A 15,233-nucleotide genomic window follows, 5' to 3' on the forward strand; every position below is an offset into this window, starting at 1 on the left:
TGTGGATGTAAAGTTAGACCAAGAGTGGACTGTATTGTCTTATCTGCCGTGCACTTCATCACAGCCAGCAGTGACCCGAGGCTCTCTCAGATTGATGGTCCAGACGCGGGGGCCGCTCTTTTGTCCCTCCTGAATCACATTTCACATTCTAGTATTGATTTAATATCCTCACATACATCATGACTCATTAGTTAATGTCAGAGTCCAGATCATATGGTGCATGTGGAGTAATAACCACTATACTCTCACCTTCATCACATTTCAAAATTGCACTCGTGGTGCAAGCAAACAATAGGTCAGTAGCTACTCTCAAACCGATGGGGGAATTTGTTGTTCCGTGATACTCATGTTAATGATGAACTGTATTTGTTGTTGTGTATCCTTCATCATAGACCAACCCTGTGTTGTTTTCATAGAAAGCTGCACAGGAATCAGGCTGATACAAGAAAACCAAACACTGACCTGCAATAGATGAGCATAGAAACTATGAATGTGCATTTCTGTGATATTGATCATTGCTGGAGGGGGAACGTGCTCGCTTCCATTTGCAGATGGTTCAGTGCTTCGTAGGTCAGACTTTTATGGAGCAGAACAATCACTCAACTGAATTTCTCCTCCTGTTGTGATAACTTAATAACTATAGCTAAAGGATCTACTTATATTGGGCCTAAATAATTATCTTCCAGATGTGACTCCATCCAGTGAAGTCAATATTTAGCCAGTTTGGCCTAGATGGCTCCCAGAAGGGAGAAGCAATGGTTCATCTTTTGATGTGCTTTCTAATGATTTCCATCCATCTTTTTCTCTCCCTCCCTCCCTCCCTCTCTCTCTCTCTCTGTTTGCTCCTGTCAAGGCTCCCAGTTTTCCAGTTGTTTGGATGACCGCAGTCCCTCATGGCGCTCATTCATGAACCTCGTGCCCCGTCCCCCTCTCTCTCTGGCTTCAACTCACCTCTCTCTGACCCGCCATCGTTCCGGCGGCTGGATGCCGAAACGCCATGCACCCCCGAAATGGACCTGACTCCGACCCAGTGCGTCCTGCGTAACGTCCTCTCCATCGATACCGGGGGCGTCATCGAGCCCGGAGGCGGAGACGGTCAGACCGCGGGCCACAACCAGACACCAGGTGAGGACCAACAACAGGAGCACTTTGCCAACAGCGTCCTGAAGCTCCACGAGCACGACGGGAGTCCAGGAAGGACGGAGCTGGGAGAGGGACAGGAGCCGGACAGCAGCGCGGTCCGGAGCCAGGCGGGCGATGCCAGGCTGCAGTGCCAGTCCACCGGGGGAGGAGGGTTTCTGGAGGGCTTGTTTGGATGTCTGCGGCCGGTCTGGACTATGATCGGCAAAGCCTACTCCACGGAGCACAAACACAACCTGGATGGTAAGTGTGGCGGTCGATTTACATCTGAGAACACAATGCAAACACAGTCACATCTGTACTGCCCTACAAAGGCAAAGTGCAGTATCTGTAAAAATGCCCAAACTGAGAAAAACAGCTTTTTGTGTTTTTCATTGTCAGGTTTAAGCATTAAATTATGAATAACTACCAAGTCTATAATTGATTAGATAAAGGTGGACTGAATTAAATGTATTTTGTAGTTTGTCTTTCTGACCAATTTTGACCGTTTTATGGCAGATACTGCACTTTGGCTTGGTATTAGCTATATGGCACTTTGCCTTGGTTTTACTCCAATGGAATTAGAGTAAATGATAGAATGTAGGGAGTACAGTACTCTTTGCAGATACTGCACTTTGCCTTGGTTTCACAGTGCTTTTTTGGATGGACAGCAAAATAAAAAGCCCAATGACAAATTATATATCAAATTATCAAATTCTACCAGATTGAAGAGAATATGCCACACTTTTGATTGGTCAAAAAATTGAAAAAATGCAGATACTGCACTTTGCCTTTGTAGGGCAGTGTACAGTAGATCAGTGTCGCCTTTCATTTGTTTTCCGATAAAAGCAGCCACTAGCTCCCATAAAACTCCAGTCTGAAGCTTTGATATGCTAATTAAATTATCTCACCCCCCACTTTACTCTTACTTTTACATTAAACAGTTGGTAGGAAAATGACTCTCCCACAAAGGCCACGCTGTAAACAAACACTTTCCTTGACACGAACGAGCTGCAGCCAGAGAGAGAGAGACTCTATCAAAGCTGCAAAGGGCTTATTTTCCCCTGACACCCACTCCCCTCCCCATCCTTTTCCCTCCCCGTGCCCCCCCCCCACCACCTCCCTCCCACTCCTACCCTCCCCAATGAAACTAGCTCCCTGTGACGCTGTGTTGTTTATGTCTGCAGCCACTACAATAGCGCAGAGCTCCCCTGGGACTCCTCCGCCAAATCTGCTTCATGAATTATGCATGGCCATGCTCTGACCCCGCACCTCTCATCTCTATTAACGCAAACCTGACACGCGCGCACACACACGCAAGCAAAGCATGCACCCAAGGATGAATGCATAAACACACCCACAAATAGAAACACTTAATATCTAGCAGTGATGTGAAGACATAAAGTCAGATAAGATGCCAAAAAACAAACTTGATAAGATACATACAGCATGGCGCATCAGGCATGAAGGTGGCAGTTTTATATCTGTCCTTGTCTTTTATAGCCTCCTGGTATTTTATCTTCTCGTTTGACTTCCACGTCTCCCCTCCGCTCCCCTCCTCCCATCTCTCATTGTCTCCTTTCCACTCCTTTTCATCCTGTGCTGTTATCACTCCCAGCCCATCTGCACCTCGCTGCTCCCCTCCTCTGTGCGGCATCACAGGGAGCCGTACACACCGAGGAGGAGAGCAAAACGGATATTGTGAAAGTGAAATAAATAGGGGGTATTTCAAGTGACTGGCTGCCTAACGCGTGACAATGCCCTATTATAAAGCTTTGATCGAAAGGAACAATGTGGCACAATGGAAATCAAGAAAATCGTGTGTCCTTTATTGATTCGGGGAGGACTTTGGGGGTGTCTGGTGATGGGCTACAGTTTTCAGATCAAACAAAGCAGGCCAATGGAAATGCTGCTGTATCAGATGTGGTCTTTATTGTAGGAAATTTGAGGGGCTCATTAGAGGCTGAGCCCTCAATCAATCACCAGCGAGCATTAATCTTTCATATCATCCTTATTAATGTGATAAATGTGGCTGAATCTTCTTCCCCCTTGTTAAGAACCAGAGCAGAGCAGGCTGTAAATTCTCTCTGTATTAACAGTCTGTCTTTGGCCACATGGACCCCCCGTCGACCCGTGGGGGGAATCCCCCTCCCATCTCTTCTTCTCTTTACACACACACACACACAGAGCTACCATCACTTCCCCTCCACCTTCTATTCACCATACATCCACATTAGACTCTCAAATCCTGTCCCTCTTCCATCCCCCCCCTCCCTTACATGTTGGACCCCTGTTTTGCGTCAGCCCCACAATGGCACTAAGCAGGATTTAAGAGGCTGAGGGAGACTTATCCACAGGAGATTAGAGCTCCCTGTCTGTTTGCCTGCACACCCTGAGTCTTAGGTTGAGGTGAGGTTCAAGCTGTAAACTCTACCTGTGTTTTTGAGGCTTACAACAGGATGTTAAGACATGGCAGCGTGTGAGGTGGTGCTGTCGATGATGCGTGTTTGGATGTTTGCATCTTGACATAGTTGTTGAATCCACTTGGCTGTTAAATATAGATCAAGAAATCTACATTTCCATTTTATCAGCATTTTGTACCAGTAAGAGAATGCTGCTCTATAAAACTTCCTGACATATGCGAGATGAAGAGACGAGAGGAAAATATGGGGGGAAAAAACCTCAAAGTAGACTGAAACTCTACCACCACACTGGTAGCTCTGCACGGCTTTGTGGTACTAACATTATCACTATGACAACACTATCATGCCGATGTTTAGCAGCTATAATATTTACCAATTCAGCCTGTAAGCATGCTAATATTTTGCTAATGTAACGGAGGTCCATGGGTATAGTCACAGTCACGAGGTACCAGTAAGGAGAAGTGACAGCGTGTGGCAGTTAGTGGTACTGAAGTTAAACTCACTCACCCCCATAAAAGCAAATTCCGCCGACTTGTTGTGCAGTCTTTAATAAATGAAATGAAATGAAAGACGTGCTAATCCACTTGCCAAGTGGTCATTGACCTCTTGGTGAAACGGTTAGCATCATCGCCCGTGGTGCGGGAGACCCGGGTTCGAAACCCACTCAGGGCAGGCCAGACAACATCAGTCACACTAATTACAACCTGAACATTAACCACACTACTGAGCAAATTAAAATTTGACCTGATGACTTGAAAGGAGAAGTCAGAGGATGATTAAGATTCATCCTCTGGGGACCCCGAATATAAACATCAGCTGCTGTTAAGAACATGATGATGATGTTTAGTTTTGGTAAATACAGTCATCACCTTTGTCTGTATCTCTAATTGAAATGTTGATATAATAGTCTCACCAACTAATTTGTTGACTTCCCCGTCCTCAGAAGCATGGGAGGTCCCGTTCGAGGAGATATCAGACCTGCAGTGGGTGGGCAGCGGAGCCCAGGGTGCCGTCTTCCTGGGTAAACTGCACGGACAGGAAGTGGCCGTTAAGAAAGTGAGAAACATCAAAGAGACCGACATCAAGCACCTGCGCAAGCTCAAACACCCCAACATCATCACTTTCAAGTTAGTACAATAATCAGTTCGCTTATTGTATCAGAAGAATTGAGTTTTCTACTAAAATTGCAGTTTACACAGAATATGTTTGATTATAATTTCCATTTCATGCCTTTATTATCTCTGTCTTATTAGCAAATGCACTTTCTCTTCATTAATTTAAAGTTTCATAGTTAGAATTTCAGAATCCAAGAAATGCAGTCTTGGATTTTAATGATGGGTCTTTAAGAAATTGTGAAAATGTTTCCAAGCTCCAATAATTGTCGCATGATTTGAACCCATTATTCTCTGGCTTTGTAACAACTCTCTGATATTTTATCCTGACATACTATACATGCTCTCCTACACTCAGGGGTATTTGTACTCAGGCTCCATGCTACTGCATCCTCATGGAGTACTGTGCCCAGGGGCAGCTGTACGAGGTGCTGAGAGCAGGCAGGAAGATCCACCCATCCCTGCTCATGGACTGGGCCATGGGCATCGCAGGGGGAATGAACTACCTTCACCTCCACAAGATCATCCACCGAGACCTCAAGTCACCAAAGTGAGTTTGGTCGAGACAAACCACAAATGTTTAATCATTTTCAATTTGAGCTTAAATCTACATGGAGGTTATAATTAATTGGCTGCCACCCACTGGTCCGATTTTTTGGCAAATGATGTGATGATGTGACATGTGGCTGATTTCAGCAAACATAAACCTGAGAAATGTTATCTAACGTCTGATTCCAGCATGTTGATCACCTACGACGATTCAGTGAAGATCTCTGACTTTGGCACGTCCAAGGAGCTCAGCGACAAGAGCACCAAGATGTCCTTCGCGGGGACGGTGGCCTGGATGGCTCCCGAGGTCATTCGCAACGAGCCCGTCTCGGAGAAGGTGGATATTTGGTAGGTGTCATGATCCCTCTGAAACTATCCTTTTACATTGTTGAAGCTCTGCAGTTTTCTCTCCTGATCCGTCTTATCTGTGGCTGAATCAACATAGAATCTCATTAGTTACAGGCAGCTACAGTATGGAGCACAGGATCCTGTTTCCAGAAAATCTATTCAGTATTATGTACAATATCTCATTACATGAAATTCTATAGGGTCTCTGCCATGTCTGATGGGTTGCCCTGTGTGTAGGCCTGACCCCCCCCCCCCCCCTGTAAATTCTCCCTCCCTCGCTCTCTCTCTCTCTCTCTACCATCCTGCATCCCTCCATCACTCTGCCTTTCCGTCCTGAAAGGAACGCTGGCTAATTTAATAATTGATTTGCCAGATGCTGCAGTGCTCAGGAAAGGCTGGAATAACCGTCCAAGCCTGCGGATGGTTTGGCCCGGGGCCAACAGTGCATTAGCAGAGAAGTGAAAATAGGATTAAAAAGCTTTTGATGCAGAAAGAAAGCACAGCATGGGTGTATACTGTACAGTTTTGTTTAAATGTATGTAAATATGTTGAAAAAGTGGAACCCTTATATTAATCTGCTTCAGTATAAATTATATATATTATATTATATTATGTACAATAAGAAGAATTTGTGTGAGCATAGTTTCTTCTGGCCAAAGCTGGATTTGATGAATAACACTGTTGTTTTCCTTTTTTTAAATTAAGTGATTTTTATTTTAAGTATAGTAGAGTATTTTCTTTTATCATTACTTTACAATTACTGACAAATACTGTAATGTGTAATAATATAATGATATAAGTGATATGATACGCTGTAGGAATATACTGTAAATCATAAACAACATGGAGAGAGTCTAATAATACACATACAAACACAACATCACACACCCCCTCAATGCTAAATGTGATGCTACTGGCACCTTGGATACTGCATATGATCGCCATGGCAACCCAGAGGGTCACCAACAACAGACTTTCCTTAGTTACCATCCCTGTGGGCCTCGTTGTCCTGCTCTCCTGCAAAACAGCTCAGTGTTTCATCAATGAACTGAAATTAAGTAAAGTTTCAATTCAAAATCATATAATCTCTCAACATCTGTTCTCTGGAGCTTTGATGCATCTACAACTGGGTTAATATAGTAAAATGATTAAACATCTGTCATACATATAAATAAATAAATACACATACATACACCTATGGGACCAATCACTGGGATTTGGTAGAATACATCATTTTGGCTACTACCAGTGTAACAGTATTAGCAGATATGTTTCCGATGATGAAAAACTTACCAATCACCAGATTTTTCATATTAAACAGAATTCATCAAGACACTTAAATAAAAAATGTTTTCATGAAAGCTAAATGTCTTCTTACAGAGAGGACAGTTGCACCAGTGAAAGATTTCTTTCTTTCACATTTCAGTTGTGCTGCCTTTCATCTTCTTCATCACTCAGTAACTGTGTCACATCTCTCTGCAGGTCCTTCGGCGTTGTGCTGTGGGAGATGCTGACAGGAGAGGTGCCCTACAAGGATGTGGACTCCTCTGCGATCATCTGGGGAGTGGGGAACAACAGTCTACAGCTGCCCGTACCTGACGGCTGTCCAGACAGCTTCAAACTGCTCCTGAGGCAATGCTGGTGAGCACGCTGCTGGGGGAGGAGAGGAGGGAGGAGAGGGGAGGGGAGGGAATGAGAGATGGAGGGAAGAAGAGTGATATGGAAAAAGAAAACTCAAGCAGCGGCAGGAAGAATGTAATAAAATGGAAGGAACAAACAGGCCTGAAAAAAAAAAACATTGTTTAATCCATTCACAGGAACTGCAAGCCAAGAAACAGACCATCATTTCGACAGATTCTCCTGCATCTGGACATCGCCTCAGCAGATATCTTATCTACGCCGCAAGAAACATACTTTCAGTCTCAGGTGAGCTCCCTCTATCTATCCCTATCTACATCTTATCAGGTTTGAGTTTTAGTGTGGTGTCCCCTCCTTTTCAGTGAGTGTGGAGATGTAACTCAGAGAGAAAAAAAATGCACTAAAATCACTTTAATTTTGGAAGATACCGATTTAATTTGTCCAACCCAGTGTGCCCGAGCTTCATATTTGCTTCAATCTCAACTTATCTCATTTTTAAAACAAGATTTCCTGAATAAGAGGAACAATAACATCAGGAACAACCAGTCTAACCTGTCCTATAATCTCTAAACAGCATCACTTAATTTAATTGAAGAAGTTTCATATACTACTGCGTAAAAATACTGTGCATGTTATTGTTTCATATAAATGCACAGAATTATTGAGGGAGACTTGTTTGTTTCATCTCTTCAAGATTGGTTCAGCAATTTCTTCACTTAATTCAGCATTGCTTCAACAATTTATTCAGCTCATTCAGCTTCCAGCTTTCAGCATTCACTCGTATTTTCTTCAGGAAATGCATTCTCTAGTTTCTTCTTCTCAAGTCCCAGTCTCATTGATCAAATAAATAAGTCAACATGAGTCCAAGGGAGAAATGACTCCTGTGTGTCGCTCTACTAGACTAGAGAACAACATCCAGTCATTTTGCTCTCAAGCTTCTTCCATTTGTCTCCAGTCTGCTGCTGCAGTGATTTTTTCAGGCTAGTGCAGGGCGGTGTGCAGCTTGCCCGGGGGGGCCCCAGGCCTCTCGGGAGCCTCCCACTAATAATAATACCTTTCCTTTCAATCACAACATATTATTGTTGGTTCTTTTGGTCCATGTTCTCCCCCGTCCCCCCCGTCACGTGTGAGTGCTGCTTTGTGGTCAAAGCAAGAACCTTCACTCCCAACCTCCTTTCACATCACAAGGAGAAGGTCTGTGCAGCGGAGAGGGCGTGTCGCGCTGCCTGCCTGCCTGCCTGCCGCTGTGGGTGGGGGATGGGACCGCTGCAGCTCCAAACAGATGAAGGACGGGGCAGAGACTTAGAAAAGTATAATTGTGTGGAAGATATGCGTTAAAAGCGCAGATCCATTTGTAACTCACGCATGTGCGATCACAAGTCACAATTTGGCGCGCACACACACACACATTAAATAATTCGATTTGATTTCATCTTAGCTTAGCTGCAACCCCCCCCCCCCCTTTCCTCCGCCTCTGTTTTTTTTTTTTTTTGCATGATGCCAAAGACAAACCTCTCTCACTCCCTCCACTTATCCTTGATCCTTTATCCCCCCCCCCCCGCATCCTCCTCCTGCTACCCTCCCCAGTTTCTCTCCTCTCTGCCCCATAATGGATTTTTCTTGTGACGTTAGAAAGAAGTATTTTCTGCTGGAGTGTATTGATTGCTTTAATGGTAGGGAGCAGAGAGAGCAAAGGGAGAGAGGAAGAGGGGACTGGAGACACAGGAGAGTGCGCACAGAGTCCATTAGCTTAATAAGAACAGCATCGCTCGTGCACAGACGAAAACACACACAGGGGCACACGCGCGTGCACGTACGCGCACACGTTCATATATCAGACTTCCTTTGTCCTTTGATATGACAGGTATCAGATAACAGCTGTCATGCATCAATGTGAACAAGAAAATGCCCACGCTGCAGTTTTATTTATTTTTTTCTTTGGTCTTCATGTCATGTCAGTTCATGTTCAGCACCACTCCCTGCGTATTGATTATTATGTGACAGCTTAATGGGTTTTCTTTCAGTGATAAACATGAACCTCAGTCTGTCTGCAAATTATAAGCTCTTTTTTTTTCCTATATTGTATCACGGTGCAATGACATTTAATTTTGGTATAAATTTCATTTGTCGTAAACGTCATCATTCAAATAAAGTCAAGTCACATTTTATTATCCTGATGGGAACTACAAGAATCTGATATACCATAGAATTTAATAGCAGCTGCTGAGAAAATTGTTTCATGTTTTGATGTCAGCTACAGACAAATCACTAGTATGACGCTATCACCTTAAGTGCAGGCTGCAGGTTTCTGGTAGAAATACTGGTGGGAATAGAAGCGGTGATTATACAAGTTGTGGTAGGTGTGGTTGTAATATTAGACCATTTGTAGTTTAAAAGTAAAGTAACTTAAAGAGGTAGTTCAACATTTCGGCAAATTGGCCCATTGCCATAATCCCTATAGTCTTAGCAGTAGGTTTGTTACCTTTCTTTGTCGGTGCAAGCTATTAGCTATTTAGAACGGCAAACGTGCATCAACAGTTTTGCATGAATTTACCTCGAAAACAACTCCGTCTCGTAATGTTCCCTTATTATCTCATAGCGTGGTGAATGTGCAGGTCACAACTTGTCCACCAGAGCGTTTTGGAGTTGTTGGATTGTGTATTTGATGAGTTTGATGAAGGAAACCAAGAAATCCCATGAGCCTCCGTAGCGTAGCTCTGAGCAGCTCACGGCTCTGCTCCACTGTTCTAAAAATAGCTTGCACCGACAATTAAAGGTAATGAACCTACCCCTAAAACTATAGGGATTATGGCAATAATGGGCCAATTTGCCAAAATGTTGAACTATCCCTTTAAACACAGATTTTTTTTTTACCTCACAATCTCTTTTCAGGATTTGTCATCCCTGACTGTGAAATTTTGAAATGATGTAAAAACAAATGTGTTTTATGTGTCTCACCAGGTGGAGTGGAGAGACGAGGTGAGGCACCACTTTGAGAAGATCAAGTCCGAGGGGACGTGTCTCCACCGGCTGGACGAGGAGCTGATCAAACGACGCAGAGAAGAGCTCAGGTACAGTAGGGCCCACACCTTGGCACATAGGACAAGGGGTATACAGTAGTTATTAAGACCATTAAAACGTGGTAGTAGCAGACAGGTTTGCACCTCTGTGTATTTATGTCCTTCTGTTGACTCTCCTCACCACACAGACATGCACTGGACATCCGGGAGCACTACGAGAGGAAACTGGAGAGAGCCAACAACCTCTACATGGAGCTCAATGCTATCATGCTGCAGCTGGAGATCAAAGAGAAGGAGCTGCTCAAGTAAGAAAATTATTATTTTCAATGAAGGGCGCTCAGTGCAATAAATTGGGTAACACTTTATAATAAGTACACACAATTAAGCATTAGTTAAGCATTAATAAACACAATTCTTAATTTATAATACATGAATTCTCATTAGTATGTAGTTTATAAATACAGTCAGTGCTTATCAGTGATGAGTAAAACATTTTTAACTATGTTTATAAACTACATACTAATGAATATTCATGTGTTATAAATGATGAATTCAGTATTTAATGCTTAACTAATGCTTATAACGTGTTACTGCAAATTGTTTTCAAATCTTTGTCCCTATAATAGTTGTATCATTACAGGTGTAGAGTTGGAAAAAAATAGGGTTTTATATATTCAAATATCTATGACTGACAGCCTGTTATTCACCTACATCAGTCAAGCAGTATGTTACACAGGGACACAGGGACATTGCATGTAACAAAGTGCTCTTGTACACTCTGCTGAGTGTCCATTGACATCCATTTAATAAAGATTTGGCTTGTGTTTTGTTGAAACATCAGGAGGGAGCATTCACTGGACAAGAAGTACCCAGGCTGCTTCAAGCACCACAGCTCCAGACAGTCAGCCTCCTCCAACTCCATGGAGAAGCTCATGAAGAAACGTAACGTACCTCAGAAACTGCCCTCCAACAGCAAGAGGTGAGACATGAAGTGAAATATCCAGTGTGTCGACTAAAGTAATTTATTCATGTAGTCTGTTTTTTTTTTTTAATTAATTCTGTCTCTGTCTTTTCCAGGCCGGACTTACTAAAGTCAGAAGTCATCCTCCCCAAACTGGACTCGTCCATGACCCAGGTCACGATACCCAACAAAGGCTCTACCTCCCCTGGCCGCTCTCGCCGAGGGAAACCTCGCTACAGGAAGGCTGGAAAAGGCAGCAGTGGGGATTTGGCTCAGCTAAAAGCCACCCTGTCTTCATCTTTAGCAATGGTCAACGCCACTTCCTCCGTTCCCAGCAGCAAGCACCACCTAGACCCCAGCGCAGCGCTCCGGGGTCTGCAGCACGACCTGCTGCTCAAGAAGATGTCCTCCTCCAGCCCCGACCTCATCTCCACCACCCTGGAGGCCGAGGGGCGGAGGAGGGGGCAGGCCAGGCCCGGGCTGGACAGAGCGGGCAGTCAGAGCGCCTCGGCCGGCCTCGGGGAGGACAGAAGGACTGGAGGGCCCGACGAGGGGCCGGATGGGGGGGTGGGGACCGATGACCTGGCAGAAACTCCTCCACGCAGTGACACGCCCAGCGAAGACGCAGCTTCCATTCCGTTCTCCAGCAGCCCCGACTCGCCGTGTGGCAGGGGCGCCGCCGCCGGGAGGGCGTCTGGGCTGGGGAGCCCCCGGGCCCCCCACGAGGGAGAGGAGAAGGAGGAAGGGCCCGTGATCACACGCTCACCCAGAAGTCAGCGCCTCACCCCTTCAGCACTGCTCTACAGGGCCGCAGTGACACGCAGCCAGGTGAGACTGGATGATGCTGACTAGGGGTGGGAATCACCACAGACCCCATAGTATGATATTATCATAATATAATATTATTGTAATTAAATAAATTTGTCTTTATCCTGAGTATTCCAATAACATATTGTGATGTTGCAGTTTATTCTAACCTTTCTGCAAATTATGTCCTGGATAGCTTTATCAACATCTGTTTTATCTAATAAGATAAATCTCACTTAAATTTTATTGTTAATGTTACAAAACAATACAGTCATAAAAAATACTCTAGTATTCTACTGCAAAGAACTTCAATTTGTATTTGCAATTTATATTATAAAGGTAAATGCTTGGCATCTGTGTATCGGTACAATAATGTCTCACAAAATATTGCATAATACTATGCTGTATCGATTTACACACATGATAAACTTTTTTTACAGCTATTTGTTGATGCCCAACAAATAACTGTAGATTTATGATTTACAGAATCAGCTTCCCATTGACATGCAGCCATCTTTTTAGTCTCACACACACAAGTCATGGAGCTCAGTGTAAAGACTTTATTGGTAGTTCATTACTATAAAGAAGCAGTAGAAAGCATTCAGATCCATGAAAAAAATTGTGCAGGTGCTGAGCTAAAAGAATGAGAGCTGAAAAAGTGAAGAAAAGCTTGCACACTGCAAGGGCTCCTATACAGTACAATTTATTCACTAGTGACGTTTTTCTATAATCTATGTGGAAGTGGCATCAGCTGTTTGACCGTCTGACCACTTACCTATGGTGCCTTCCATTGTTCTGTATGACCTGATGAAGAGCGGTGGCTCGAAACGTTGTCACTAGTGAATAAATTGCACTGTATAAGAGCCCTTACAGTGTGCAAGCTTTTCTTCACTTTTTAGTTCATTACTGTACCCATGCACAGCTGGGATTATCTGTAAATTGAACCTGTTACAAAATGTAATGATAAGGAGGAATAGTCCCTCAGTGAACCTCAGGCTCAGACAATTCCAACCTGACCGGACTGAGCTCTGTGTGCATCCAGTGCGTCATCAGGGTCGTAACCTCCCAGATGGCTCTGATATATTGGCCGGATTATTAGCAGTGACACAGGCAAACATGGTCTCATACTTACCGTAAATATTTTCCACAGAGGCGGGGAGTGTCGTCAGAGGAGGAGGAAGGAGAAGTGGACAGTGAAGTGGAGCTACCAAGAAGACGGTAAGAGTTTTTGAACAGTGGACAGAAGTGTTGAATTTCTGCTTTAAAGGAGACATATTATGCCCCCTTTTCACAAGTTAAAATAGTTCCCAGGTGTCTTAAAGACATGTCTGTGACATGCTTTTGTCAAAATACCCCAAGGATCAAACATCACACCTCTTTTCATCCTCTCAAAACAGTCCTGTTCAGAACGGCTGGTTTCAGTGCCTGTCCCTTTAAATGTAAATGAACCACTGCTTGCCCCGCCCCTTCTACCAGTCCCAGGTAGGAATTCGAATCCTAGTTACATCACTGGGAGACAACCGAGGGAACAGCTCGTAAAACCACATGGATTTCAACCTTTTTGTCAATTCTCACATTTTGGGGGCTGGAAGGCAAGACAAACACCCACATATGTGTTAAGAGCCTTCAAAAAGTGATATTTCCATATTTTGTCCCCTTTATATTAATATTTATTTTCTGAATTGATGATGCTGTTTTAATTCATTTAGTTGATTAGACCTTTTGTCAGACATTACCTGAGCTCACTTGTAGTAATGGCCTCTCTCCTACCGCAGGCGTCCCGTGAGCATGACCAAATGCCAGTCCCTGTCGACGTTCAGCTCAGAGAACTTGTCGGTGTCGGACGGGGAGGAGGGAAACACCAGTGACCACTCCCACAGCGGCACGCCGGACGTGGTCAGCACCAACACCGACGAGCGTCTGGACGACAAGAGCGACGACATGCTGTCTCAGGGCTCGGAGATTCCCGCCGACCCGTCCGACGGACTGTCCGAGAAGGAAGCGATTCTACGACAAGTCAAGACCCAGCTCGCCTCTAATGACCATAATTATGAGGTAGGCAAGACAAGAGTGAATGAACAATAGCAGGCAAACGTTACATCAACCTTCACAAATGGGATTTTGTAGATTAAGTGTGACTATGTGTTTTAAGAATTTGTTCAAATCTTTCACGTTTGTGCTCCAGGGCCTGTACGATGACTCGGACTGTGACAGTGCAGAGCTGGACCATTCAGGCATCGCAGAGCCCAGTCAACCCACAACCAACTGGTGAAAACACCTCAACCCACTCAGACGCTCAGAGATCTGGCCTCTGAAGGACTCTTCTGCTCTCACAGACCTAAGAAAACACATGAGTCATGATCAGGGACATTGGAGAGAGACAGGAAGCGAAGGCCCGTCTCCTTCGTTCCAGGCAGCAACACAAAAACAAACCATTGGAAAAAAAATGGAGAGTGGGATGAAGAACGTGACATCCTGAAAGGAAAACTAAACAAAACAAAAGAAAAACAGGAAAATCATTATTCCGTATGAGATAAATCACAGGGATGTGAAACTGACCCGGGGCACTTGCCGAGCTGACGGAGCTTGCCGCCTCGTTAGTTCCTTCCATAGCAACTGGCCCGAGATCAGCTTTACGAAAACACATGAAATGACACCTCAGTGATAGAGGCCTCGGTCAAAAGAGGCCGTCTACGCAACCGTCTGTTCGCGTCTCTTGTCGTCTACCATGTCAGTTTGTATTTTATCTCCGTCAAAAAAAAAAACGTGTCATGTTATATCATGTTGTGTCATATGAGAACTTGTTTTATGAAATCCTATCAGGGCTTCTATTATATTTTAACGGTTTCCGTCGTCAACGTTACTGGGACACCCACTGATGTTGCTACTTGCACTTAATTTATGAAAATGTTCCTTGTTATTGTTGTGTCATATCCTCTCAGAACATTATGCACTGACTAATTTATTGTTCATTTACAGCGAATTTTAAAAAAGAAAAAAGAAACAGAAAAGTTTACATTTTTCCATTTTTTGTTTCCATTTTTTTATTTCTATTTGTAACACGGATTATGTTGCCATTTTCTACTTCTGTGTTTTAATATCAGTGTAAATATGTGATGTTGTACAATGAACAAATTTTTAAAAATGTGAGATTGTATAATTTAAAGGTGCTGATGTTTCTAATTAGGTGGCGCTACTCTATTTGAACCTCAAAAAGCTTATGGTAGTAGAATGTACTGTAGCTGCTGTTCATGTC

At 43.9% G+C, this 15,233-nt stretch overlaps 1 protein-coding gene across 1 annotated transcript; it reads left to right on the plus strand.

Annotated features, from left to right (window-relative positions):
• Positions 1 to 893: 893 nt before the first annotated feature.
• Positions 894 to 14,249, plus strand: LOC310985764 (mitogen-activated protein kinase kinase kinase 12-like; the record flags this gene model as incomplete). Its single annotated transcript, XM_083971411.1, has 13 exons — positions 894 to 1,383; positions 4,486 to 4,669; positions 5,013 to 5,204; positions 5,393 to 5,551; positions 7,034 to 7,192; positions 7,369 to 7,477; positions 10,151 to 10,260; positions 10,398 to 10,514; positions 11,051 to 11,188; positions 11,287 to 11,998; positions 13,128 to 13,195; positions 13,753 to 14,032; positions 14,163 to 14,249. 13 exons carry the CDS (start codon positions 894 to 896, stop codon positions 14,247 to 14,249), a joined length of 2,805 nt encoding a protein of 934 aa, XP_083827537.1.
• Between the last annotated feature and the right edge of the window lie 984 nt (positions 14,250 to 15,233).

This window comes from Trachurus trachurus (assembly GCF_905171665.1).
Source record: "Trachurus trachurus genome assembly, chromosome: 5".
Classification (NCBI taxonomy): Eukaryota; Metazoa; Chordata; class Actinopteri; order Carangiformes; family Carangidae; genus Trachurus; species Trachurus trachurus.